Genomic DNA, 26,995 nt, shown 5'->3' with positions numbered 1-26,995 from the left:
GAGGAGAAGCGGCTCAGAAAATGGATGGATGGATGCTACCATGATCCTAACATATTCTTTTACATGTCTACTTGTGACTAACTCATTTGTTATATTTGAAGTAGAGTTTTGGTAGTCCAATAAATACTTGGTGTTTATGAATGATAATTTGAGTGTTATTCCAAATATTTTGATTTTTGTTTTTTTTTGCCACATGGGTCCCTGTCTAATTATCGATTGGGTGACCTTGCCAGCCATCCTTGCAGACGCAGAGCTTCTCCCCGGTCAGGTCGCAGTAGCCTCGGTCGGGGCTGCCGCAGTCCCGTCGGCAGTACGGCACGCGGCAGGCGGCGCCCTTCCAGTAGTCGTCGCACTCGCAGAAAACGCCGGCCGACGGCGACTTGGCCGAGCTGCAGCGGCCGTGCGACGAGCAGTTGTTGGGACAAGAGTTCACCCTGTTCAAAATGGAAGAAATAACCATAAAGCAAATTCTAAATATACATGGAACTATGAAGTGAGTCCTTAACACAAATTAGAAATCAATTCATTCATTTATGAAATACAATCTTAAATAACGTTATTGAACCTTTTTATATAAGAATTTATTTCATGACCTGTTTAGTTTCCTGATTGATTTATGAATTTCATGAATTTCTTAATTATTTATGACTTTTGATTTTGGATTATTTAGTCACTTCACATTTATTTTACGGTTTTTTATGTATGTGATATATTTAGATTTTAACAAATGTATTTACAGATTTTAAAAACAAATATTTAATGACTTATTTATTTTTTTAGAATGTGTATTTTATTGTGGATTCATTTTATGAAATGGGATTTACTTGTTTAAGGACTTTTTATTCCATGACATTTTTACGCATTTAATTCATTTCTGTTTATTAAAATTTGTATGTTGCAGCATTTTAATTTAATTTTTATTTGATAAAGCATATGATTTCAAATTTGGATTCGAACAAAATATTTAAATTATAAAATGATATTTTTATTGATTTCTTGGCCATTGTAATGAACTGATTGTGTTGGCATTTTCCATCCATCCATCTTCCGTAGCGCTTCTCCTCGTGCGGGTCGCGGGCGTGCCGGAGCCAATCCCAGCTGTCATCGGGCAGGAGGCGGGGTACACCCTGAACTGGTTGCTAGCCAATCGCAGGGCACATAGAAACAAACAACCATTCGCACTCGCAGTCACACCTACGGGCAATTTAGAGACGTCAATTAACCTAGCATGCATGTTTTTGGGATGTGGGTGGAAAGGCACGGGGAGAACATGCGAACTCCACACAGGCAGGGCCGGGATTTGAACCCGCAACCGCACAACTGTGAGGCAGATGTGCTAACCAGTCGCCCACCGTTGCCGTTGTCATCCTATGATATTGTATTTTACATACATTATTTTTTACCTATTGTTTTTTTATTTAATGACATTTTGTATTTATTATATTTTAAACTATTTATTCAATGTTTAATTTATTTTACAATGTTTTCATTCATATAATCCTTTTTATTAAAGTGTATTTGCTTAAATGTTTTTGTAAAAAATAATTGATTGATTATTATTAATTTAATGGAATCATTTTTTATTCATTGGAATTCGTAAGTGTATAATTGATTGTGTATTCATTTTGACATTTTTATTTAGTTAATGCAATTTATTCTCTTCTATTTCTTTTATCTATTTCTTCTATTTTTTTATGATATTGGTATTAGTTAAATGTTTAAATATTATGTCACTTTTTTTTTTTTTTTTTTTTACAATATTTTAACTTATGTAACCGATCTTTCTATTTTTAAAGGCTTTTTAGGAAATATTTGATTAATTATTTAATGACATTTGTTTCTTAATTTATTGGAATTTGAATTGTGATTGTGTGTAGTCATTTTATTCTACCTTTGCGAATTGAAATTATTATTTTTATTATTTTCTGAATTTCTTTTTCTTTTCGTCAGCAAACGATTTGGCGCCCTTTGCCGCTTGCCGCCAATTACGACTGCGCGGCTTCCAGACAATGCAATGATGTGAAATCGAGCGCTTCCGTAACGATTGGCGATCGATGAAATCGTGCCTAACGCGGCAAGATGATGAGCGTGAGCGTACGAGTACGAGACGGTGAAGCCGGTCAGGTTGTACGCGGCGTCGCTGAAGAAGTGCAGCAGAGCGTAGCCGGACGTGGTCACCACCTCCGGAACCGTCTCGTTGCCGCCCGACTCGGGAACCACCAGACCGCTGAGGGAAAAACACGAATCCAAAAAGTACAAAAATGGCACAACGTAAATAAACCTTTATTTTAGGGAATCTATTTGGAAAAGTTCAAATTTGAGTTCATCGACCAGATGGTGCTACTTTGTGTCATTCAAAGCATGCAGCAAAATTTTACATAATTACATTTTTTTTTTTTTTCCAGATAGGGTTTGTACTACAGCGCCCCCAACATATTCACGATTTGTTACTTGTGGATTCACCTCTTCGCAGATTGTTTTTGAAAGCGAACCTCCATTATTTTGGCCAAAAAAAGAATAATAATAATAATAATAATCACCCATTTGCTGTTTTTGCTCAGGCCAAAACCCCGTCGGAAATAAAAGTATGGCTTTGGCACCATCTTGTGGCATCTCTGTGCCACAGAACTATGTTGAAGTGAGGGAAGGCGGGCGGGACTGACCTGAAGGCGGCGACGAGCGGCGCGTAGAGCGAGTCGCCGTCGTGCACGTACATGTGATCCCAGCCGCACTCGGTGGCCAAGTGGCTGAAGCGCAGCCTCAACGGCGCCTGGGGACTTGGGGCCGGAACACAAAAACAAAACAGCAATAATATCGAAATTATATTTATTTAGATATTTCAAGGGTTTGTGAGCAGTGAGGCCTTTCGATGATCAAAATGTTGATTCAATGATTCATTATGCTGTTAAAGAAATAAAATACAATTTAAAGTTATAACAGCATCAAATAAAAAAAAAAAGGATTAAATGTCATTAAATAATGAAAGGTGTATCAAAATAAATGGACTAAAAATGTCATTAAACATAGAAATCAATTATTGTTAGATAGAATTATTAAAAATATTTGAAAATGTAATTGATTAAATTTCACATTTGAATTCAGTCGTAGTCATGCTTTTTTTATTTTTTAGTTTTAGTTTTTTAACCTTAGTTATTCATTATAAATTGTTATTTGTTGATGATATAGATATTTCAGGACCTTATTAATAATGCCAATAAATAAACATCAACAGTAATAATAATATATCAACTAGATACAAATTCATAATTGCAGCAAAATAAAATTCAATTGAATGATATAACACGCTTGCATAAATAACATTGTAATTAAGTAATTACATGAAATATTTACATATTAAATGATATAAATTAAAATTGTCATGAAATAAATACCTATTAAATAGGTTCCAGATAATCAATTAATAAATATTATATTACAATATTTTATTACAAACACATTGTATTCACTTCCCATATGAATTCATTCATTCATATTTGAATGCTCTTTTTATTGGACTTGATTTTTGCACGCACAAAAACTCGATTCCCCTTTTACATTTTGTCCAGGAAATCAAAATGTAAATGCGTAACGACTATATCAGAGGTCCGCTGATAACGACAGCCCGATTATTAATATTCTTCATTCACCTTCTGAAGAGATTTTTTTTTTTGGGGGGGGGGGGGGGGGGGGGGCGTGACTTACAAGCCTTCAATGAGCCACGTGCACTTGGTCTTGTACTTGTAATTCATCGGGCCGTCGCTGAGCCAACCCGACAGCTCGGTTAACCTGACAACAGAAACAATAAACACATTCATAAAATAAGAAACAAGCCAGGATGAATAGCAGCACGTTCGTCACCATAAAAGCATCTTTATTGGCGTAAAGATTGATTTCTCCGAGCAGATGATTCGTTTGTGCAGATTCATCAACAATTAATTGGTAGCCGATTAATCGTTTGGAGATATCGCTTGACGGAAAATTGTCCAAATCCTCAGAATTTCAGCATCGCCGCAGTGAATATTCTCCGATTTGTGTCGTCCTCCATGAAAGCAGACCAATTATCTTTGCGATGAATCAAAATAAAACATTTGCAAACATCTGCTTTCACTTTGGAAAACAACCATCAACATTGTCGCCGATTTTCTGATACGTTACCAACCGAACCAGTAACTGAATCATCATCATCAATGTTTGTCTGTGCATTGTTGAGTTTTAATAATTTCCTCTTTTTGAATAAGAATGACTTTATCTAATTCATTGATTCATTGAAAAAAAATCGATTATTAAAATAATTGTTAATTGAAGCCCAAAAATTGACCCAGCAACAGCTCATGACTTAAAAAATAATAATAATAATCTGAAATAAACTATAATAGATTTTTTTGCCAACTAAATTTAAATTCGTTTTTAAAGTTGTACATTTCTGCTTTATTCCAACATATTCCCATAAATTGGAAACTTGCGATTTTGCAAGCCGGCCATAATGTTCCAGTCAGAAGACGATGAAACATCACGATCGCGCCGATGCCACGCCGGCCAAACATCGCAGTGAGGTCGTCATGGCGACGGGGAGGACGAGGACCCCCGACCTAAAACATGCGCGGATGGCGACGCTACATGCTAAAGCTAAAGCGGTCATCCACGCGCAAAAAATTGCGACACCGCGTGAGATTACGAGTGCGAGGGGAGCAGATTGCCGCACAGCAGGATGCAATGTGCACGCACGCACGCACACACACACACGCACACGCTCACACTTCCCATCAGTGTGATCCCATCACAGTTTGATCCGCTGGTTCTGAGCCAAGATTAGAAGATGATGAGGAAAAACATGTTCTTCATCATTTATGTACAGATGAGCGCATTTTATTTGAGTAACATTCGCAATCAATCAAAGAATGACCCAAAAAAATACAAATCAAAAAACGTTTCTTTTTTTTTTTTTTTTTGTGGAAGTAGATCGCGGCACTGCAATTGCCGCAAACCGATACCAACGCAAGATTGTTCCGGATTGGGTTGAGATAGCCAATACCAATAGGAGGGGGGGAGAAAAACAAAACAAAACGAAACAGGACAGAGGGATGAAGGTGTGGAGGAAAAGAAGAAAGTCAAAAGACAGCGGGACGCCCTTTGAAATATTCAACTGCTGCCGGTAAATAATTGATGACAGACAGAAGAAAGAGCGACGAAGTGTGGAAGCAAATGAAGCGACGACGGAGGAGTATGAAAGGCATGGCGAGCAAATTGCATGTAGCCAAGTGAAACTGGCCGAACTTTCCAAACGTTGACACAATCATGCCGTTGGCTTAGCTGCGAAACATTTGCACGGACACGCAGACACATCGTCGCCGTCTTCCGCGGCCTCGCTCGCCCAACGCCGCCGACTGGCGGCGATGGGCGCGCGCACGCGTTTGCGTTGAGCTCAGCGGCATCCTTCGAGTGACCTCAGCAGGCGGCAACGCTCGGCAAACATTCAAATTCCTCAACAGCGCATTTTAACGAGAGTTCGCTTCGGCGACTGTCAAAAGATTAGCTGAGGCAGTTTTGCTTTTTCTTTGGCTTTTGTGTAACAAATCCAAAGGGACGAGGAGAAGGCGCGAGTTATACTAGCTAACTTTTTATCACACTTGAAAAAAAATCTAAATGTCAATGTTTTTCCCCTGACGAATCAAGTTTTGCTTTTTAGCCTGATATGAAACAAGCTTTGAAAGTTTGCTCTTTGGACAAAAAAAAATAATAATAATAATTCTGATAACTTGAATTAACTACAATAAAGATGCCCTATTTCCACTGAGAAATATTTGTATATATAATCACCGTCGAACCCGAAACAGCACACGAAGCCAGTGATGAATCAGTCGGCAGCGCGGGGATGACGGCCGCATCGTTGTTATGAAGGAGCGCGGCGCGTCGGCGCGCGCCGCGGGCGTGCCCGAGCCGGGCTAATCGTGAAGATTGACACATCTGCTCCGAGTGTGTGCGTGCGGCAAGGCAGCGCAACAACAACAAAAGATGAATGACCAACAATTGAATGACCTTGACCTTCTCTGTAGTTAGCCAAGAAAAGCCCTGACCGGACCGTATGCGTGTGTGTGTGTCTGTGTGTGGAATGGATCTTACTTCATACACAGTATAGTCACGAACCAATGGCTTACTAGCCAGCCAGCACATCATTTATTGTACACACTGACTGACACGCGCGCGCACACACACAAGCCAAGCTGTCGGACAGAGGGCTGGAATACAACAATGAAAGGGAGGGGAAAGAAAAAGAAGAAAGAGTACACAGAAAAAAAAGGAGGGAAAAATGAAATGGGGAAAAAGTGCGGAGGCGGCGGAACTTGGGGGGCACTGAGGGCACGTGCCCCCCCCCCCCTCCCCTAAACACACACACACACCGTCAGTGATTGTTTTTTAGGATTGGCAAGTTCGACGAGCACCGGGCGCTGGTGTGCCCCCAGGGTGTACCCCGCCTCGTCTGCCCACGTCAGCTGGGATAGACTCCGCCCACAACGACATATGTTATAAAAAAACGCGGACGGCTGGGAAAACCGAGGAAAGCTGAGGGATCCGTCTACTTCCTGGCATTGCGTCCTCTTGGCCACCTCATTAGGTACACCCTTGGCATGACATCCAATGGGCAAAACTCATCTTTGGAATATTCCATTTTTGAAAAGATATGTTTCAAATGTTCATTTTATTGCAGTGTGACAACAGGCCGCTGCGTTGTGACCGACGTCCTCGCAGCCTGACCGCAAACTGATTATACACCGTCCTTCAGGCAAGAGTGTGTGTGTGTTTGTGTGCGCGTGCGTGTGTGTGTGTGTGTGTGTAGCCCTGTGGTGAGCCGCATTACTTGTGGTCTCATTTAAAAAACACTATTGTGTATAACATGGGAGGGGAGCGAGGGAGTCTCTGTTGCCATAACGACAGGAATCCCAGTCAGTCCCGTCATATGATTATGATGATGTGATTATGGGATGCTTTGCTGTACTTGGCAGAGGACACGCGAGCGAAATCCCCGGAGCGACACACCCGACCTCTGCCGCCGTTTCGTCCAAAACGGAGCCCAGTTTGAAAAGTAAAGAAAAAGAAAAATAGCGTCAAGAATCGCAAATTGCTCCTTAAAACATTTCCTGTACAGTGAAAGTTCATTGTTATCTAAAAACGTTTACAGTCGCAGTATATTTGTGAGAAAGTTGAGCTCAGCGTTGACGTGTTGCTGTTGGGGAAGTTGAGATTTCATTCAAAGTGGCCGGCTGCAAAACGACGTGCGTAGTCAAAAAACATTGGCGCAGATGAGAAAGAATTGCATGCGAATGCTGACTCAGCATCTTTTGCGTGCCGCCAACAGCAGCTGGAGGTCAACGTCCACGCGGAACTTCGTGCAGAGGCGCGATACCGAGACTCCATGCCCTCGAAGCTGCCTCGGAGACACAAAGACTCGAACGTCGTCTGACGTTTTGCAACCTCGAACCTATTTGAGCAAATGTTTTACATTACGAGGTTTGTCATCTACGATCATCTTTTGTTCAACGATTCTTACGTTCATTGAGCTCCTCGGCCTTAACACACACAAAAAAAAGAACACGCAACAGCATCGTCCACGCATACAGATCATCTGGAAAGACGATCCTTCCGATAAATGGAAGTCGGCGTCCACATTGGGGCCTTCGTGACTTTCAGAGTTTTAAAGTCGACACTCAAGAGCTGAAAGTCGAATCGACGTCAACGAGTTGCCGATGACGTCATTCCTATTTTTTTGAAGTAACTGCCGTGCACGTCTTGGCCTCTGGGGGCAGTGTGGTGCACGCAATGAGATACGCACGCAGTAATAAAGAAAGTATAAATATATGCCAGAGAGTGTTATATTGAAACGGGTGTAGACCGAGTCATTCAAATGTATTTTTTGTGTTCTTTCAGCCGCTTACGTAGATTGATGCGCACACACAAAATACAATTAATAACGAAAGTTTTTTTCCAAAAACTTGTAAATAGGATTTTTGTGAAAAAAATATATATATATATTTTTAGGCCATATTGTAGCTAATGAAATGTCATGTACACATCCCACAATGATAACGATTCAGGTCAGACGACTGCTGAGAAAAACGTGAGCTCATCATCATCATCATCATCATCATCATCATTACAGGATTACCTCACACCGGACAGATGGTGCGCACGCACACACGCACACACGCAGACACACCAAGTAGAGAAATGTAGAAATGTCGCGTAGTATCTTTTGGTTGCCAGGCTGTGTCGTCATCACCGTGCACAAGGCTTAATCGCGCACGCACACACACACACACACACACACGCGCGCACACACATGCACACGCGCACACACGAGCAGATGAGTGCTGGAAGAGAGAAGCACTCTGTTCATTCTAAAACAACCATGTTTTGTCCTTGAATGGCTTAGTTGCCTTCTACGGGCATTAACACACACACACACGCACGCACACACACATGTATATATTTTGACGCATCTGTGACCATCAACACACACGCACGTGCTTTATTTGTCTGTCTATGAACAGGATTATGTGTGTGTGTGTGTGTGGGAGGGGGAAGGGGGGGGGGGGTGCAGAGAGGAGATTTAAAGTAAAGGTCACGATGGGAAATAATCTGTCCCGGGTCAAACTGTGGCCGCGTCAGCAACTGTAACGCCACCTGACATTTCCACATGGTCACTTAGTGCGAATTTCATTCCGGATTTGTCTGATCTGCGTGGAAGTGGCTGAGGCGTGACGAGCGGGTGGGAGGCGGGGGGTCGAAGTTGACGGGTGCCGCAGCTGTGGGCGTCTTGCAAAAAAATTTTAAAAACATTTTAAAATGTGGAAAACCATGAAGAGGATTTCAGGATCTTCTGCCATTCCACCTGGCAGATCCTCTCCACTTCTGTCAGGATGGATGGTGAACGTTGGTGGGCAGCCATTTTCAGGTCTTTCCAGAGATGCTCAATTGGGTTTAAGTCAGGGCTCTGGCTGGGCCATTCAAGAACAGTCACGGAGTTGATCTGAAGCCACTCTGTCATTATTTTAGCTGTGTGCTTAGGGTCATTGTCTTGGTGGAAGGAGAACCTTCAGCCCATTCTGAAGTCCTGAGTACTCTGGAGAAGGTTTTCATCCAGGACATCCCTGTACTTGGACGCATTCATCTTTCCTTCAATTGCAACCGGTCTTCCTGTCCCTGCAGCTGAAAAACATCCACACAGGACGATGCTGCCACCACCATGCTTCACGGTTGGGACTGTATTGAACAGGTGATGAGCAGTGCCTGGTTTTCACCACACATGCCGCTTAGAATTAAGGCCAACAATTTCTATCTTGGTCTCATCAGACCAGAGAATCTTATTTCTCACCATCTTGGAGTCCTTCAGGTGTTTTTGAGCAAAATCCATGCGGGCTTTCATGTGTCTCGCACTGAGGAGAGGCTTCCGTCGGGCCACTCTGCCATAAAGCCCCGACTGGTGGAGGGCTGCAGCGATGGCTGACTTTCTAGAACTTTCTCCCATCTCCCGACTGCATCTCTGGAGCTCAGCAACAGTGATCGTTGGGTTCTTCTTGACCTCTCTCACCGAGGCTCTTCTCCCCCGATCGCTCAGTTTGGCCGGACGGCCGGCTCTAGGAAGGGTTCTGGTCGTCCCAACCGTCTTCCATTTCAGGATGATGGAGGCCACTGTGCTCTTAGGAACCTTAAGTGCAGCAGAATTTTTTTTTGTAACCTTGGCCAGATCTGTGCCTTGTCACAATTCTGTCTCTGAGCTCTTCAGGCAGTTCCTTCGACCGCCTGATTCTCATTTGCTCTGACATGCACTGTGATCTGTAAGGTCTTGTATAGACAGGGGTGTGGCTTTCCTAATCAGGTCCAATCAATCTAATCAAACACAGCTGGACTCCAATGAAGGTGGAGAACCTTCTCACGGATGATCGGAAGAAATGGACAAATATATGAGTGTCACAGCAAAGGGTCTGAATACTTATGGCTGTGTGATATTTCAGTATTTCTTTTTTAATAAATCTGAAAACATTTCAACAATTACGTTTTTTCTCTGTCAATATGGGGTGCAGTGTGTACATTGAGGAAAAAGGGAAATTAAATGATTTTAGCAAATGGCTGCAATATAACAAAGGGAAAAATTTAAAGAGGTCTGAATACTTTCTGTACCCACCGTGTGTATATACATGCATACACACACACACACGTATATATTTATTTTTTTAAACCCCCCAAAATTCTTGAATATGCGAGGATAAACCGACTAACTGTTTTTGGAGTTGGTTCCCCTCAAAAACATGGAAAACAAACAAAACAAAACAAAATTCTGAAAAAAATTGTGAAAGAAACTGAAAATAAATCTATAGATAGGTGCGAGTATGTATTTCTATATACTGTATAAGTAATAGTAGTTTTCTTTTGACACACTTTTTTTTCTCTCCAGTGACAAATGCTATTTTTAGTATATGTCGCGGGCTGCTAAAAAATTAAGGCCGGGACACAAATGGGCCCCCTGACCATAGTTTGGACACCCCTGGTCTAGTTCCGCTGAACACTATGTATTGTTTAATATTTGTATTACAGTATTTATGTTTACTTTTGCGTTTTCACTACCTGGTGTTGAAATTCAGTGGAGTTATTTCCTCAATGTGTCATACATTCCGTGAATGTAAACACGCTTGAAATGTACATTGAAAAAAAATGATTTTATTCAATCCAATAGAGGCACTTAATGGAAATTGGCGAGTTGGATCCGCAGCGTGAAGGTTGGCAGAAATCGTTTGCCAAGGACAAGAGGGGACAGAAGTGACGGCGATAGCGCTCACTTCTTCCAGCCTGTTGCGTTGAAAGCAATTGTTGCGCTCAGACAATTTGAACCTGATTGCGCGACTCCCTGCCGCGTCGCTGTGTGAAGGCGCACCTACGGTGGTGGTAATAGCCCGCTAGCGCACCCACGGTGGTGGAAATATCCCGCTAGCGCACCCACGGTGGCTCTAATATCCCGCTAGCGCACCCACGGTGGCGGAAATATCCCGCTAGCGCACCCACGGTGGCGGTAATAGCCCGCTAGCGCACCCACGGTGGCGGTAATAGCCCGCTAGCGCACCCACACTGGCTCTAATATCCCGCTAGTGCACCCACGGTGGCGCTAATATGCTGCTAGCCCACCCACGGTGGCTCTAATATCCCAGTAGCGCACCCACGGTGGCAGAAATATTCCGCTAGCGCACCCACGGTAGCGGTAATAGCCCGCTATCGCACCCACGGTGGCTCTAATATCCCGCTAGCGCACCCACGGTGGCGGAAATATCACGCTAGCGCACCCACAGTGGCGGTAATACCCCACTAGCCCACCCATAGTAGTGGTAAAAGCCGCTTGGTGGCAGTCACCACCTACACTGCATGGGCAACAACAACGCACGTGGCACCACCTGATTTCGACTTGTATATTTTGACTCTCTTGGCATTTTTATTCGGTCGGCCAGCTTGATCGAAAATCCATCAGGCAGCACTCCATCTGCCACGCAAACACGCACACACATCTTTTTATTATACCGATGATAGCAGAGACAGAAGCGAAACAAATAGAAGCGCGACAGCTTGACAGTATAGTTGCGGTGGCATGAGTGAGGATAGGGGCTTAATAGTACAAAAGTCAGTCAGCAGATATAAAAAGTCGACACACCCCCATTCATTTTTCCTTATCACAAAATGGGGGGGGGGACGACAAAAACAAAAGCACGGCAAATCAATCACGTACACAATGAATACAAAATAAAAAAACAACAACTGAGAATGTTGTTGCGCAAGTGTGCACACCCTCTCATCAGTGGGGATGTGACTGTGTTGAGAATGAACCAATCGCATTCAAACTCATTTCAAATGGGAGACAGCACACTCCTGACACTTTTTAAAGTGCCTCTGATTAACCCCAAATAAAGTTCAGAGTTTCTGGTAGGCTTTTCATGGCGTTTTTGTTGTCACATCCTACAGCAAGAAACTTTTTTTTTTTTCAATTGATTTATAAAAGGTTAAAGGTCACATTAATGGTGGGAAAGGTTTTGAAATGCTTTATATTGGTCTACTTTTTTTATATATATAACAAAAAGGTTGAATTTGAACAGCAGTGTGTAGACTTTTTTTTGTTTTAGAAAGTGAAGGCGTACGTGTGACTATATTGTTTTTGCTGCTTGTTTTGGCCTTGGCAGAAGTCGTCTCGCCACTCCCCATCTTTGTCTTTTTGCAAAACACTTTGTCTCCGTCCATGCTGCTCTTTTGGTTAATGTCCAAGTTGATACAATGTCAGGCTTGTTGTGGCGCGCACACACACACACACGCACACACATCATGAACACAATCTGAGCCAGGCACCGAGAGGTGGCGATGACGTACATCCAAGCGCAACTCCACAGCTAATGTTCACTTTTTTTCCTGCCATGCTCCTGTTTTGTAACACAGCGAACCCTGCCAGTTTTTCTGTAGAACCGAACTAACGACTTTTTGCGAATGACTCACCGATTCGCGCCTATCTGCAGATTTTTGCGCTTTGGGGCGCCATGTTAGCAGCATAATAGCTAGCGTTGCTAACCGGCCGGTTTGGCAACGAACGGCAACGTGATGGAAGATTCCAGGGGAGGTCCGAGGTAGGCGAGGCTCCGCTGGAGAAAGCAGGGCGGTAAACATCTCAAGATGATGCAGTTATTGGCACTGGATATGGATTTTTTAAAATAATACTTGTGTACAGTGGATTCCCCATTACTCACAGATGACAGCCACTGAGCCCGACCGCACCCTGATACATATTTGCCATCCATCCATTTTCTGAGCCGCTTCTCCTCACGCGGGTCGCGGGCGTGCCGGAGCCTATCCCAGCTATCGTCGGGCAGGAGAGGCGGGGTACACCCTGAACCGGTCGCCAGCCAATCGCAGGGCACATACAAACAAACAACCATTCGCACTCACATGCACACCTACGGGCAATTTAGAGTTGTCAATTAACCTACCGTGCATGTTTTTGGGATGTGGGAGGAAAGCGGAGTCCCCGGAGAAAACCCACGCAGGCACGGGGAGAACATGCAAACTCCACACCGTGCCGCCACATATTTGCCGTGATTTATTTTACTCACACTTTTTTTCAGAATCCAATTTATTTATCCAACCTTTACTCATCCAGGTGAGGCAATTGGTATTGTCATTTGCAATGCCAACCAGACAGCAAATCATCTGTGACACTTTTTTTTTTGGTTTTTTTTATGCTCATGGGTTGTCCATTTTCCCAAATTTGTGGTGGAATCCATATTTTTTTCCATTTTTGTTTCCCACTTTAAGACCTGCCTGCGAAAAATAGCAAGAAATGGCAAAAAAAAAAAAAAATGAACCGGAAACGCATTTGCCCAACTCCCACTAACGACCCAGGCTAAACTGAGCTCCTCGTGACATCGAGAGCTTTTACTCTCAGTTCAGATGTATCACTTGAGCATACGGTGGTGCCTCGAGCTATGAGCGACCTGACTTACAAGTTTGTTTGTTTTTAATGATACGAGCAGACATTCAGACCATTTTTTTCTTTTGCTCTGACTTACGAACAAAAACTTGAGATACGAGCGCTGTATGCTGGCAGCCAACTCAACAAGAAGCAAAATGAGACTTCCGGCTGAAGTTTACTGTCAAAGTAAACATAAAACGTTGCATGTTTTAAAAACATCGAACAACTTTGCCATCTCCTCTATACTACAGTCTTTATCCTCTGCGAAGAACGACTAATATTACTGCGGCTTAATGGGAAGTGAGACGTCAAATTTTATTTCTGCATGTCTGTGTTATACTGCCCCCAGGTGGCCAAGGGTATGTGGCAAAAACTTGAATTGCTTTACATTCCATTTATGTCATTATTTTGTTTTTTAGACAGTGAAATATTAAAGAGCTCCATTTTTATTCATAAAAACACATTTTTGTTTTTTAAGGAAGTGAGCGAGTGTTTCAGCTAATCGCTGCGAATAAGTTTCACACCAATAAAACAAACAAACAAAACAAATTGGTGAATTCTTGAATCGTGAACCGCAAATATTGAAGTCAAACTTAAGTTGGAAATAAAGTTGCTAAAAAGGTGTGTGTGCGTAACTTACTTGAACCTGCCCTGGCAGTGTTGGCACTGCTCGCCCACCCATCCGTGGTGGCACACGCACGAGCCGTTGACGCACGAGCCCGCGTGGCAGCCGGTGGCGCACCGCGTGGAAGTTCCCACGTGGAGAGCCAGCTGCGCCGCCGTGACGGTGACGAGCACGCACAGCTGGAGCGCGCGCTTCATGGCTGGCTGGAGCGTGCGCGCGCCGAGCTGCCTGTCAATCAATTCAATCAATCATTCAATCTCCACTCGGCCCCGCCCTCACCTGCTCCCCGTCAAAAAGCTTCTTTCCATCCGTTCCTCCAAAAAAAAAAAAAAAAAAAAAAAAGCTTGTTTTGATCAATGCCAAACAAAAAACGTCACGACTTGAAGAAGCTCGTGGCCGGCTAAACACAGGCGCACGAACGTAACATTAACGAGGCCTCGTCCAGGAAATAGACGGCTCCACGGAGCCCGGCGGGAGGTCCTCGACTCTCCTCTCGCCGGCGGCGGGCTCTGCTTCCCGGGATGCTGCGGCAGGCGGAGCCCCGCTGTGCCCGGTGCGCAGCTGCTCTCTAACGGGAGAAACTTCTGCACAAAGCGCCGCGCACGAGCAGCGCGGCCACGGCGTTTAAAGAGACAGGTTCCGAGCCCATCGAGTCGAGGTTGATGCTGTAGAAGAAAAATCAAACAAATGGCGCATCCACCTCAAGAAAATGTATCTATTTGTTTTTAAATGTAACAATAAGCTTTCAAGGGGCAGTTGGATGAGGAAGAAGCAACAGCTGCACCACAAAGGAGAGTCAACGTATTGATTCCAGATGTCAAATATTGAGATGCTAATTGAACCCTTTCCTCCACGTCGTCTCCAACTTCCCGCTTTGCTCGTGGAGGATGTTGCCAAAGGAGGGTTTGTATTCCGGTTCCGCGCTCCTTACCACAAGATGGCAGAAATGTGCCAACCGCCGATAAACTCGAGAAGAAGATGGTTCCAAAAGGGGGACAGGGCACCTCACACATGGCGAGCCGAGATGCAATCGTGACACTCACCTTTTTCAAAGTAACCTGTTCACCTGCGGAATGTTCCGAACAGCTGTTTGTGGCACAAATTTTGTTGCCCCTGTGCCAGCGTTTTGGGAAAGTGTTGCAGGCAAGAATTTTTGAATTTCAACATGAAATATCTTGGGTTTGCCTTGTCAGGCCAAAACCAGATTTGTTCCAATTACAAATCTATGCTATTGGTCCGTCCCCACGTTGGTGGTGTGTTATTGCTCAATGTGAAGGGTTTAAAACGGCTTCTCGCTTCTCTTTGACGACGCAATCTTCAAGGCTCCATAAAGTCTTTTTGCTTTCGTGGAGATGCAAGGATTCCGCCCGACACACCGGCGATATGCTCCCGCTTTATCCCCAACCCGCCTCCTCCTTCCAAAAACGCCCATTGAACATGGCCGTGTTGACTTTTTAGATCACCTCCTTTGTTGATATTTGTATTATTGACTGTGTTGATTGTGTTAACAATATAAATGCATTTGTTCAATACATACAAGCGTTTTGTTTCATTATCGTATGAATGATTTTGTCAATAGGTGCCCTTTTTTTTGGGGGGGGGGGGGGGGGGGGGGAGCTGGAGCACGTGCCCCAAAAAATGTGTGTGCACGTGCCTGACCTGAGGCGCAAGCTAACTTTCTGCGCTTGCCGATTATCTGCTATCAAATGACTTTTTTGACGAGTCGGCTGTTATTCCCGCTTATTCCGGGCACCGCGCCCTTTCCGTCGGCCTCGTCCCGCCGGGCTCCACTTCTGAGGCGCTTTTGCATTGCGAGATGCTCTCCGAGGTTCAGCGATGTGAAGACGTGACGCCTGGTGGAATATGAAGTCGGAGGATTCATCAGTGCGCTCATCTCAGATGTTTGACGAGCGAACGTGAGCTTTGAAAGCTCAAAGTGTGGGAAAAGCGTTCGGCCTGGTTGTTATTCCAGCCCGAGGACTTGAATCCCATTTATGGATCCGTTTTAATCCCCGCCTCCGAGGACCAAGCTATTGATTTGCCTGCACAAAGAAACAACAGTGGAAACAACAACAGCAACAATTAACGTTGATTTTGAGCGGTTTGCTTTATTTGTAATTAAGCTGTGGAACTCATCGCTCATGAGGTTTACATTTTTTTTTTTTTACCCTAATAAACTGTTAAATGAATAGATCTCCGTCAGTGTCAATGAAAAGTGAAGTTTATTATATAAAGCATAATATATATATATAAATATATATAAAAGGTGCCAGTAATCCGTTCCAGCTTAGCCAAAAAAATAAAAACACATTTTGTAATGTAACTTTTGTATAAAAAAAATGGCACTCTTTCATATCATACTTAAAATACACAATAATAATTACTACTACTACTACTACTAATAATAATAATAACCAGTGTCCATTCCATTCCTGGGAGAACATGGGTCATTAAATGACAGTTGCTTTTGTAAATTTCCGTGATTACAATTTTAGCTCCATTTGAAAAATTCAGATTTGTTTTCATATCACTTCCTCCTTTTAAAGACGATATTTGTGATTGGCTCCCATTGCAATTTTGAACGCAAGACATTAAAAAGTCACTTTTCCATAATATGTCCCCTTTTAAAATGTATTTTTATTGTTCAGCATCAAGTGAGAATCCACATTACGAATATGATTGACAACAAAATATTCGCATATCCAGCTTTAATATGTTTTATATGCAGTATCTGTATACATTTGTCTATTCCACCAAAAAACTCTACTCAAAAATAAAAAAAAATAAAAAATGAAAAAAGTCCCCAGTGTGTGATTTTGGTGTTATTTGGACACCGTTTGAAGGTAAAGTGAATAATAAATGCAGACCAGCAGGGGGCAGCGACGTTCCTTGGTGCTCGGTGACGTCACTTCCATCCTTGCAACTGACAGTTATGTCATGTCGCAGTTTTGCACTGCACTTCTTTTATACAACGTGATGTTTTGAGCGACAATAATAATAATAATAATAATAATAAAGAAAGTAATCAATAAAAATGGTTATTATTCAGGGGACAGTTTGTTGTTGTGGGGCAGTTCAACTGGTCCATACAACAAATTGCTAACATGAGTTTGTGTGTGTTTGTGTTATACACTATGTCTTTGTGGGGACATTTTGACTGGTCCGCGTGACTAAAATGCTAGCATGTTTGCATTTGTCTTTCTATCTTTGTGAGGCACCACACTTGATATTCAAACCTGTCAGAATGTGACTAAACACACCAAGATTGAATAAAATTACTTTCAATTTTATTTCTGTGGTGTGTAACTAATACTGATTTTCTATGTGAATTTAATGACATTCATGGTTTCACTGTGAAAGATGCTGAATTTGATTGTTCCCTGTTTCAGAAAAATGGGCGAAACGCAAAGCGTGGCAGCAAGCGACCTCGCCTCACCCCAGATTACGCAATCCCTCGTGAACTTGGTTGAGGAAGCTTGTAATTGGCAAGTGCCTTGTTTGTCTCCATGTCTCCAGTATAATGTTTTCAGACACTTTAAATATGCACTCCAATTTTCCATAATCAGGATAATCTATTTTATATTTGTGCATTACATATTTACTTTTGCTGATCATATTAAACAACAGTTAAAGCGAGAGGTGAGGCAGACAGTACTGTGCCTCACAAAGGCGGATGACCGTAAAGCGAGCCCTGACAATTATACGGGTCCCCAAAAAGTAGTGTAAAAAAGGGATGAATAGATATTTTCTTCAATTGAAAGCAGTTCTCTTATAGTTTTCTTCTTAATTTAGACATTAAAAAACATCAAAATGCTAAATCTGTCGTGATGGTTTCAACTGCTCGACCCCTCCTTTCTCAGAATCTTCTTATTCACAGATTTTTTTTTTTTGGGGTGGGGGGGACGACGACTATCCTCCGGTATTGGCTGTTTGCTGTTTTTAATATTCCGTCCGGCCTAAGCCGTGTCTAATACAAATACAGTGGCGCCTTGAGATACAACTTTCATTTGTTTCCTTGAACTTGTAACTTAAAACACTCATCTTTCAAATCATCTTTTCCCCATTGAAATAAATACAAACCAAAAAAACAACAAACATTTGTTAGAATGTTTCCAAGTAATAAAACGAAAGTGTAAGATTGAAGGCGTTTGTGCATCGTGATGAATTCATTGCGAGTGTGCGGCTCCTTCTGGTGTTTGCGCCTTGGCCACCTGGGGGCAGTAGAATACAGACTTGGACATGAAGACCGGCACAGTTAACTGCAGTGATTTTGGTCGAGAGAAGAAAGTTCATCTGCACGCAAATGTGTTGTCATATAATTTGCCGCCATCTTGGGGCATCTACAGGAAACCTTGGACGTTAAATAATCCCCTTTCCCAACGTTCTTATCTTTGCGCGGACTCATATTCAGAAAGTGCTGGTTTGAGGGGGATTTGGCTCCTCTGTCTGCACCTGCACGGTGAGCACTTTGCGTCTTGCAGCCAGTCTCGTCTCCACGGACCTCCCTGGTGGCTGCACGTCATCACCGCGCAGCTGACGTGTTTCCGGCGCCGTCTTGGGGGTGGGGAGGCGTGACGGTGCGCGAGTCCACGGGAAGATCAACAGCCGCGGATGAGCTGCGGCTGGAGGCGACCCACCGCGTGGACCCCCCGCCCCCCTTTCCCCGCCTCTGCTGCGGCTGTCAGACACCCGGAGCACCCAAAACACACAAACATTCCGGTTTTTTTGTTTTTTTTTGAGAGGGGGCTTGGGGTGAATCTTGCAGCCCACGGGACACCTGTAAGCGTTGCGGTGGTTCCGGAGGAGGCGTCCGGACCCCCGCCCCCCTCCATCCCCTCGTCTCCCCTCCCCAGCCATGGTGGTGTTCAACGGGCAGCTGCGCATCAGGATCTGCGAGGCGCTGGACCTGAAGCCCACGGCGTGGTCCCTGCGTCACGCCGTGGGGGCCGCCGCCAAGAGCTCCAATAAGGGCTCGGTGCTGGACACGTACATGGCGCTCAACGTGGACGAGTCGCGGGTGGGCCAGACGTGCACCCGGCCGCGCACCGACAGCCCGGCGTGGAACGACGACTTCACGGCGGAGGTGCGCGACGGCCGCGCCATCGAGCTGGCCGTCTTCCACGACGCGCCCATCGGCTACGACGACTTCGTGGCCAACTGCATCATCCGCTTCGACGACCTCCTGCACGGCGGCAGCAAACACTTCGAGGATTGGGTGAGACCGCGGCCCTTTTCTTTGCTTCGGGCGTCACGTGATCCGCGCTCGGCTGGCGTCTTCCTTGTTCGTCACGTGACTCCAGGAATCGTCAACCAAAGAAAACAACAGTCTGCGGCTGCCTGTCACACACGTGCGAAGTGGTGACGTCACGACACCGTCTGAAATCCTTCCGCTGGCTTTCATGACGTCACCATTAGGGACGAGAACGGATAACACCGTTATCGATACCGCTTATCGATCCGATTCCGTTGCGATTCTCTTGTCGCATAATCGATGAACTTCGATTACCTGGCTTTCTCATTAATATGCGACATGTAAATGAGCTTCTCTCTGATTGGAACGAGTCCCCGTGCGTTCCTCACCGCGCCGCCGTAGTCACACGTCGTCACGCTATCGTTACGGTGCTAACACGCGCTCGTCGCCGGCAGCGCTCGTCTTGTCACCGAAATGTGCCGATGCGGACGCGAGCGTTATTGACGAGGCAGTAGCGGAAGATGAAATAGAAAGAGGGGATGAGAGGAGGTCGACATGAAGACGGCAAACTGCCGCCGTCGGCCATTTTGGTGTGGACGACGGGACTCCCGTCTACGAAGTTTTACAGTATACAGGCAAATCCCAATGTGGTGTTGCGTGCCTTCAGTGTAGTACCACGTTGTGCCACAACGGCACTGAGCTCTACTGGAAGACCTAATTGAGAGCAAGAAGAAGAGGCAGAGAAGGTCTCCTACTAAGCTCCAGTAGTCGCCATTGTTCGCACAGAGCGGAGAGAATATAATAGAACGTGTGTTTTCAAATAGAAACTGTTTGAAGGTTTAGAATCATCGGAACATCTACCTAATTTCTGTTAGCTCGTCTATGGCGTTTGACATTATATATTAGCAGTAAGCTACATTTCTTTTGTCAGATGAAATGATATGGTTTGGCTGAACATTTTCTGTGTTTTAATACGCAAAGTTAGTCTTTTGTGTGTCTGTTTTACTAAACCGGGGCGAAACAAATAAACAGCTTGAAGCAAGCACGCTTTGGCTCTTTGGAGAACTGTGTGAGCGAGAGAATGGCAAAAGGTGCGAAGGGAAACTGTTTAAATCATTTCAAGTGTATTTTAATAGGTTGAAATCCATTTTTTTGAAATGTAGATAGCTGTTACCAGCGACGGAAATGAGCTCGCGGTCGCTGGCGAATCCCAAAGCTAACATGCCGTGAGCCGAAAGCTGGCGCTCCCGTTGTGACACGTCGCCGCTTGTCAAAAGCGCACGTCAGCAAAATGTCATGAGTCAAGTTAGTACAAGGTCAGAAACGGAGTCAAGCGTGCTCACGTAGGAAATAGACACGGTAACGTGTTTAACTTGTCTTGAACAACACAAACTGCGGTCGGCTATTGTGTTCGTTGTGACTTTTTCTCGGATAATTTTTTCAGCGTTTACGCAGTGTCCTTAAACATCAAGCAACGTCCTTTTTATAGATTTTTTTTTTTTTTATTTAAATTTTTTAAAATCCACTTTACATATGTTTGTATGTGTTCAGTGTGGACGAACACGCAAGGGTATCGTCTTTGTACAGCCAGCAGAGGGAGCGTCCACGTCGTGAATTAAAGCGTAATTCTTCTCCGTGGTCAGCAGAGGGCATCTCCACTTGTTCAAATCAAAATTGCCTTGTTCATTTGCGCCACTCAAGTGCAGTGAGCCGTTAAACGCCTCGTTCCAAATCGAAGAGTATTACGTGAAATTGCTCCCCTGTCTAGAAATCGATAAATCATACAAACTGGTAGAAAAGACACACACACACACACACAAAAAAAATCAAAATTTGTATCCATCCAATTCGGTAAATAAGAAGGAATTAAAAATGTAGTTATCATGGGTTTCAATTGGCCAAAAGATGCCAGGATATTACGAGCGGAAGTAAGGAGTATATCATTGACATATTTTAAGAGCTAAAGTTGGAAATGACAAAATCCGACAACAATTAGAACCCTTGAGAAGTCAATTAAGTTCGCATTAAGACTGCTGAAATGCTTCCGAAAAGAAAAACCGGGGTTGAACTCGCATCGTTTGTGACATCGCCAACAAGTGGCCTGGCATGCACACTGCACTGTTTTCACTGGTTTCCGCAAGGATGTCTTTAAACGAAGAACGCCTTTTTTACTCCGTTGTTATTGTCGTTGTGCCGAGAGGACAACATGACGCGAGAGAGAAGCAGCAACTCGGCGTTGATGTTTTGATGTACGTCAGCCGTCGGGCTTTCACGCTGTACGGAAGGAGCACTTTGAAGGACGCAAAGCGTGACAATAACACGCGCCGTGTTCCAAACACTTGATTAGAAGCTTCTGGAAGAAGAGGACACCCTCTGGGGGGGGGGGGGGGGGGGGTTGAATTCCAAAGAAAACAAAGGGGGGAAAAAAATCATCATGGCTAGTATATCAGTGGCAGCGTATCCTCGCCTGATTTATCGCGTCGTGACACGCGAACATCGTCCGCATGCCTGTTGGATGAGTTTGGCTCCTTGCTTTGCTAGCTCATCCCGAGAAGGCTAGCATTCAAAAACAGCAGTGTGACGAACATCTGTTAGCTTCGTTGATGTATGTACACAATAGTTTTTGCGTTCCATCGTTACAAGTACCAGGGTAGGGATGTCCCGATCCATTGTTTTCACTTCCGATCCGATACCGATATTGCAGCCTTAAGTTTTGGCCGATACCGTTATCGGTCGGATCGGATTGCGGCAATAATCCTACCGAATGTACTTATTTTGTAGTATGAAATGTTGCTGACATCTGTCCGATTTCCCATCTCAAAGATCGGTTCGGGTCACATCTTTACCAAAGTAAATCGTCCATGTATCGTGGAGCTGCCTCGGCCTTTTTTGAGCCACCGTCCGGTTTCACGTCAAGCCAGGGCCCGAGTCTGCGACCAAAATTGTCGCATAGGGAAGCTTTTTATTCAGCGTGTGCAAGTAAGAGTTTCATCTGGTTGTGGTGGTTTTAATGCTTCCCCCAACAAAGACACCGTCTTCGATATTGTGGTTGAAAGTCTCCCTGTTTTTCACTCTTCCGCAGTTTTCGCATTGTTCATACGCGGAGCGCGGATGCGCACACGGTTCCATTCGTGTTGCATTTCCGGGTGCATGTCGGTACGCGTTCCACCCATGCGCATTGGCCCGCGCGTCCCCGTCGATTGTCACGCTGACATGTGCGTTTATAATCCGATTGGTCGCCCTGCGAAAGTGAAAAGAAGCAGAGCGCCTTGTGTTTGTTGTCATGTTGGATTGGAACATTGGAATGCGGAGCTCCTCATACTGTATAAGCGCTGCTCAAAGCAGGCGTCCATCCACTAGTATCGCCATCTTTATATCGTTCAAATTTTAAGCAATATTAAGATTGCCTGATGGCTCGGAACTCCTGCCGTGAACTATCCCAAACATTACAACAAGCACAGGCGCTTTTTCTTTTCGCTGTTGCAGAGCTCCAACTCAAATATAGAACTACTCATGCATATGTGAAAACAATACTGGAGGTGTAAAATATTAAAAACAAAATAATAGTGTTAGGAATGTGCTAATGACTTTACCGTATAACTGGGCAAGAAAAGAAATGATTTGACCTATTGATGAATACGACCGTGCATTTAAATGCAGGTCGACTTCCTCCAAATGACTCCGTCCGTATACTTTTGCGCTCTGCTGAGCATAGTTTTTCTAGAGAGGGAAAACGAGAAATGTGTGCTGTTTCCCCACATTTCGTGGACGTCACAATATATATCGTAAGGTTTAAAACGAATTGTGATGTCTTTTTTTTTTTTTTATGGCGCTGTACGAGTTGGTGGTGAAACGTGCACATGCGCATCCTACACTGAAACGTTGAGCTTGTTACTTGTAAATACAAGGAATAACTTGTACTTGACCTCCACTTGAACCCGTTTCCCTGTGGGGGTGCAGCGTAGGCTCGGACCCGAAGAAGCGGGGGCCGGCATCGGTGTGTTTAATGTGTGTGTTTGCGTCTAAAAATAAAGGCAGCATGATGCAGGCGCAACTTCCTGTTTTCACTGTCAGCGGACTTCCCAGAGAAAGAAAGAAGGCAAAGAAGGTGCGCCCACCCGGGCCGGCCCCGCCAGCGTTTCTCGTGCTTCTTTCGTGTTTGTCGCGAGACATGCCGTCACGCAGAAATGCGCGGAATGCAACGCCAACCCGTCGGCGTCGCTCGCTTCAAACAAAACTTTCACTGCCTTCGTAAAATCAAGCGGACGGGAGCTGCTAATGTTCTGTCTCCTATTATAGTCAGAGCTATGCGTAAATGATGCCTTTTAATGCAACACAAATGTGAAACGGATGTTGTTGGATTTGTTTCAGTGGACTGAGGGTTTGGTTATACTGTATTTTTTTGAAAGTCATCTGTTGTATCATTTACACGATATGAAGGATGTCTTTAAATTGCTTCACAATTACATAATTACTCCAATTGGCTCAGCAGCAGGAAATCTGCCCCCAAAGCTAATTTCAATTAGCAACATGAAATTTGACAGGCCCAATTATCGCGAGGAGACCCACAAAAAAAGCCATGCCTGTAAAGAAACAGGAAGTCTTCCATTTTGGTTGGAAGCAAACACTTGGTCATTTCCAAGGATCTTTCAAAAACCAACTAGTCCTCGAGATTTTGACCAATTGCTACCAAATTTTAGGCACGTTTGGTACAGCTTTATGATTGCAAAATGTTGAAATATTTTAGTTTCCCCTCATAGCGTGTGGCCCAGACATGGCAGCAAAGTTTGATGACTTGCCACAAAATGTGAAATTCGAATAACTCATCCATCCATTTTCTACCGCTTATCCGAGGTCAGGTCGCGGGGGCAGTAGCTTTAGCAGGGATGCCCAGACTTCCCTCTCCCCAGCCACTTCATCCAGTTCCCGAGGCGTTCCCAGGCCAGCCGAGAGACGTAGCGTCTCCGGCATATCCTGGGTCGTCCCGGGGTCTCCTCCCGGTGGGACGTGCCCGGAACAACTCGCGGGGGAGGTGTCCGGGAGGCATCCGAATCAGATGCCCCAGCCACCTCATCTGGCTCCTTTTGATGCGGAGGAGCAGCGGCTCTACTCTGAGACCCTCCCAGATCCTTCCTTGGCCGTGGAACAGTGGACCAGCTCTACTGCGACCTGAGTCCTCGTGGGCGCATGGAACTTCGCCCAACCAGTCTACGTGTGTTTTGTGGACTTAAGAGTCATTCCGCACATTCAACAACAACAAGCCGTGGTTCACTGCCAAACTTAAGCAGCTTCACCAAGCTAAGGAGGACGCATATCAAAGCGGGGACAGCGCCCTGTATAATCGGGCTAGAAACCAGCTGACTAAATAAATTAACATTGCAAAGAGGAAATATGCAGCAAAGTTGGAAAAACAGTTTAGCGCTGACGACTCTAAATCAGTCTGGCATGCATTCCAATTGCTGACAAATTACAAGCGACGATCCCCCCCAAGCTGAGAACAATAGCACACTAGCCAACGACTTGAATACCTTCTACTGCAGATTTGAAAAGGACACTTTCACACCCCACACCCACCCGGCCGCACCCCCGACCACAATCACACCACCGACTTCTGCGTTAACCATCCGCGAACAGGATGTTTCAAACGCTCCACCATCATTCCAGTCCCCAAGAAACCTGCAATCTCGGGTCTAAATGACTACAGGCCATCTGTGGTTATGAAGTCCTTTGAACGTCTCATGCTGGACCACCTCAAGAGCGTCACAGGACCCCTGCTGGACCCCCTGCAGTTAGCCTACCGAGCAAACAGGTCTGCGGATGACCTGTTCGTGGACTTCAGCTCAGCGTTCAACACCATCATCCCTGAACTTCTTTCCTCCAAGCTTCTCCAGCTCAGCGTCTCACCTGCCACCTGCCAGTGGATTTACCGCTTCCTGACGGGCAGGACACAGCAGCTGAGGCTTAAATCAAAATGGCAGACTTCCTGTGTCTTTTCCAGCACGGCTCATTGAGACTTTTCCGTGGGTCTTCTCGTGATCGTCGTCTTCTTCAGCAAATTTCATGTCGTTAAATGGAACAAAATATTCATTTGCTGAGTTATTCGATGGAATGTCAGCTCTCTGGCAGGGAAGGCGAGGACGAGATGTTCCGACTAGATATCGTTCAAAGATGAACTATCTGGGACTTGTTTGTCTTTGAAGGGTTTTGTTGGGTTGCTACCAAATTGAAACCTCGTATACTTGACAGGCGGCGGAAGCGAGATTTGCGTTTCCTCATTAAATCCTGCTAATGAGCTCCAATACAAGAAGTCTGTGCAAAGATTCTGCCTTTGCAAAGATCACTTTTGATTGACTCAGCCATCGAGGTATTAATTCCCGATATATCTGGAATGTTGCTAACGGCAATGAGTTTCCGCGTAGATGTGATACGAGTGGACAACAACACAAAAAGTGTACGTTTGATAAGAACGAACAGGAGGTCTCTGCGTTCCGGGAACGCTCGACTCAAATCAGCTCTTACTTTTCACGAAAATAATAAACAACAGCACATTGCAAGGCAGTACATTGTAATAATCTACATGCATAAAACCACAGTCACATGAAGAGAAATATTTAAGGGTAAAAAATGAAACGCTTGCCAAGTCTTAGTTGCTATGGAGATGCTCCAAACAACAACACAATGTGATGAGGATAGTAAGTACATTCATGCTTTATAGTAGTGACGAGTTCATGTTGCCCACACGCATTCTTCTCATTCGTCATCTCCCACTCGCTCTGGGAATAGTTGGGATATTTACGTGCTTTACTTTAACACTTTGTAGTTTCTCGGGAAAAGCCCTCTTGGAATAATGGTGTTTAATTTTCCAGCCAATGGACGGCCTTCTCGGGGGGGGGGATCTCAACATTCACGAATTTTTCTTAGCGTGTGTATCCTGCGAAAATTGTATTTTAAAGGCCCTCAACATGAGAAAACTCATTCAGTAGCGCCCCCTGCACCTGTTTAACTGATCCACATAAAATTGGGTGGTGGACATGTCTATCGTAACGGGACCCGTCTATCAAATGGAACAGGAAGTTGGCCATTTTGGTTTGAAGGAGACATTTCAGGGCTTTTAATTGGACGAACATGCGCGGTAGGCTAATTGACGACTCTAAATTGCCCGAAGGTGTGACTGCGAGTGCGAATGGTTGTTTGTTTGTCTGTGCCCTGCGATTGGCTGGCAACCGGTTCAGGGGGTACCCGCCTCCTGCCCGATGATAGCCGGGATAGGCTCCAGCACGCCCTCGACCCGCGTGGGGATAAGCGGCTCAGATAATGGAAGGATGGATGGAACTGTGACTAGAAAATTCGCCTAAATGAGCCCCAAATGGAAGCAGGTAGGCTAGACGGATGCTAGAAGTTAATTGCCAACAGTATCCAATGTGGCTGGAGCATGGAGTTAAAAAAAAAATCTAAAATAAATCTGCCCCTGACACCAGTTTCACCCATTGACACAAAAGTCGGTGGACAGGTCTACCATAAGCGGGCGCACGAAAAAGTCTCAAGGATCTGTGGCCGAAACTGAAAAGAAAGTCGGCCATTTGGGGGTCAAGCAGCCATTTGGTGCAAATTCCTGGACTTGGACTTTGGCAACCTCTTTTTGAGAAGTTAGAAACACTTAGCCCATCACTCCCGTTTAAATGATCAG

The 26,995-nt window shown here is 44.7% G+C and overlaps 2 protein-coding genes across 12 annotated transcripts in view; one reads left to right on the top strand and one right to left on the bottom strand.

The window, feature by feature from the left end:
- Positions 1–15,002, bottom strand: part of atrnl1a (attractin-like 1a) — a 106,315-nt gene extending 91,313 nt beyond the window's left edge. For 4 of the 10 annotated variants that reach the window (XR_009790834.1, XR_009790833.1, XM_061790196.1 and 1 more), the window contains exons 1-5: positions 14,133–15,002; positions 3,703–3,786; positions 2,664–2,777; positions 2,099–2,227; positions 226–434 (exon numbers count right to left, since the gene is read on the bottom strand). Coding sequence is in view for 7 of the 10 variants with exons in the window: in XM_061790196.1 (XP_061646180.1) it covers positions 226–434; positions 2,099–2,227; positions 2,664–2,777; positions 3,703–3,786; positions 14,133–14,314 (718 nt within the window). In the remaining 3 variants the exon portion in view is untranslated. Of the gene's footprint in view, positions 1–225; positions 435–2,098; positions 2,228–2,663; positions 2,778–3,702; positions 3,787–5,817; positions 6,326–6,398; positions 6,773–14,132 lie in introns of those variants that run through there. The other 6 variants (XM_061790192.1, XM_061790193.1, XR_009790832.1 and 3 more) reach the window with 5 other exon arrangements.
- A 3,558-nt stretch (positions 15,003–18,560) lies between these two features.
- LOC133485977 (protein kinase C epsilon type-like) overlaps positions 18,561–26,995 on the top strand; it is a 40,339-nt gene continuing 31,904 nt past the window's right edge. For both annotated transcript variants that reach the window (XM_061790477.1, XM_061790476.1), the window contains exon 1: positions 18,561–19,332. In XM_061790477.1, the coding sequence (XP_061646461.1) occupies positions 18,973–19,332 (360 nt within the window). In that variant the 5' untranslated portion in view covers positions 18,561–18,972. The remainder of the gene's footprint in view (positions 19,333–26,995) is intronic.

This window comes from Phyllopteryx taeniolatus, chromosome 11 (genome assembly GCF_024500385.1).
Source record: "Phyllopteryx taeniolatus isolate TA_2022b chromosome 11, UOR_Ptae_1.2, whole genome shotgun sequence".
Taxonomy (NCBI): Eukaryota; Metazoa; Chordata; class Actinopteri; order Syngnathiformes; family Syngnathidae; genus Phyllopteryx; species Phyllopteryx taeniolatus.
Note: the sequence above shows the minus strand (reverse complement) of the source record. Positions and strands in the feature narration are given on the sequence as shown.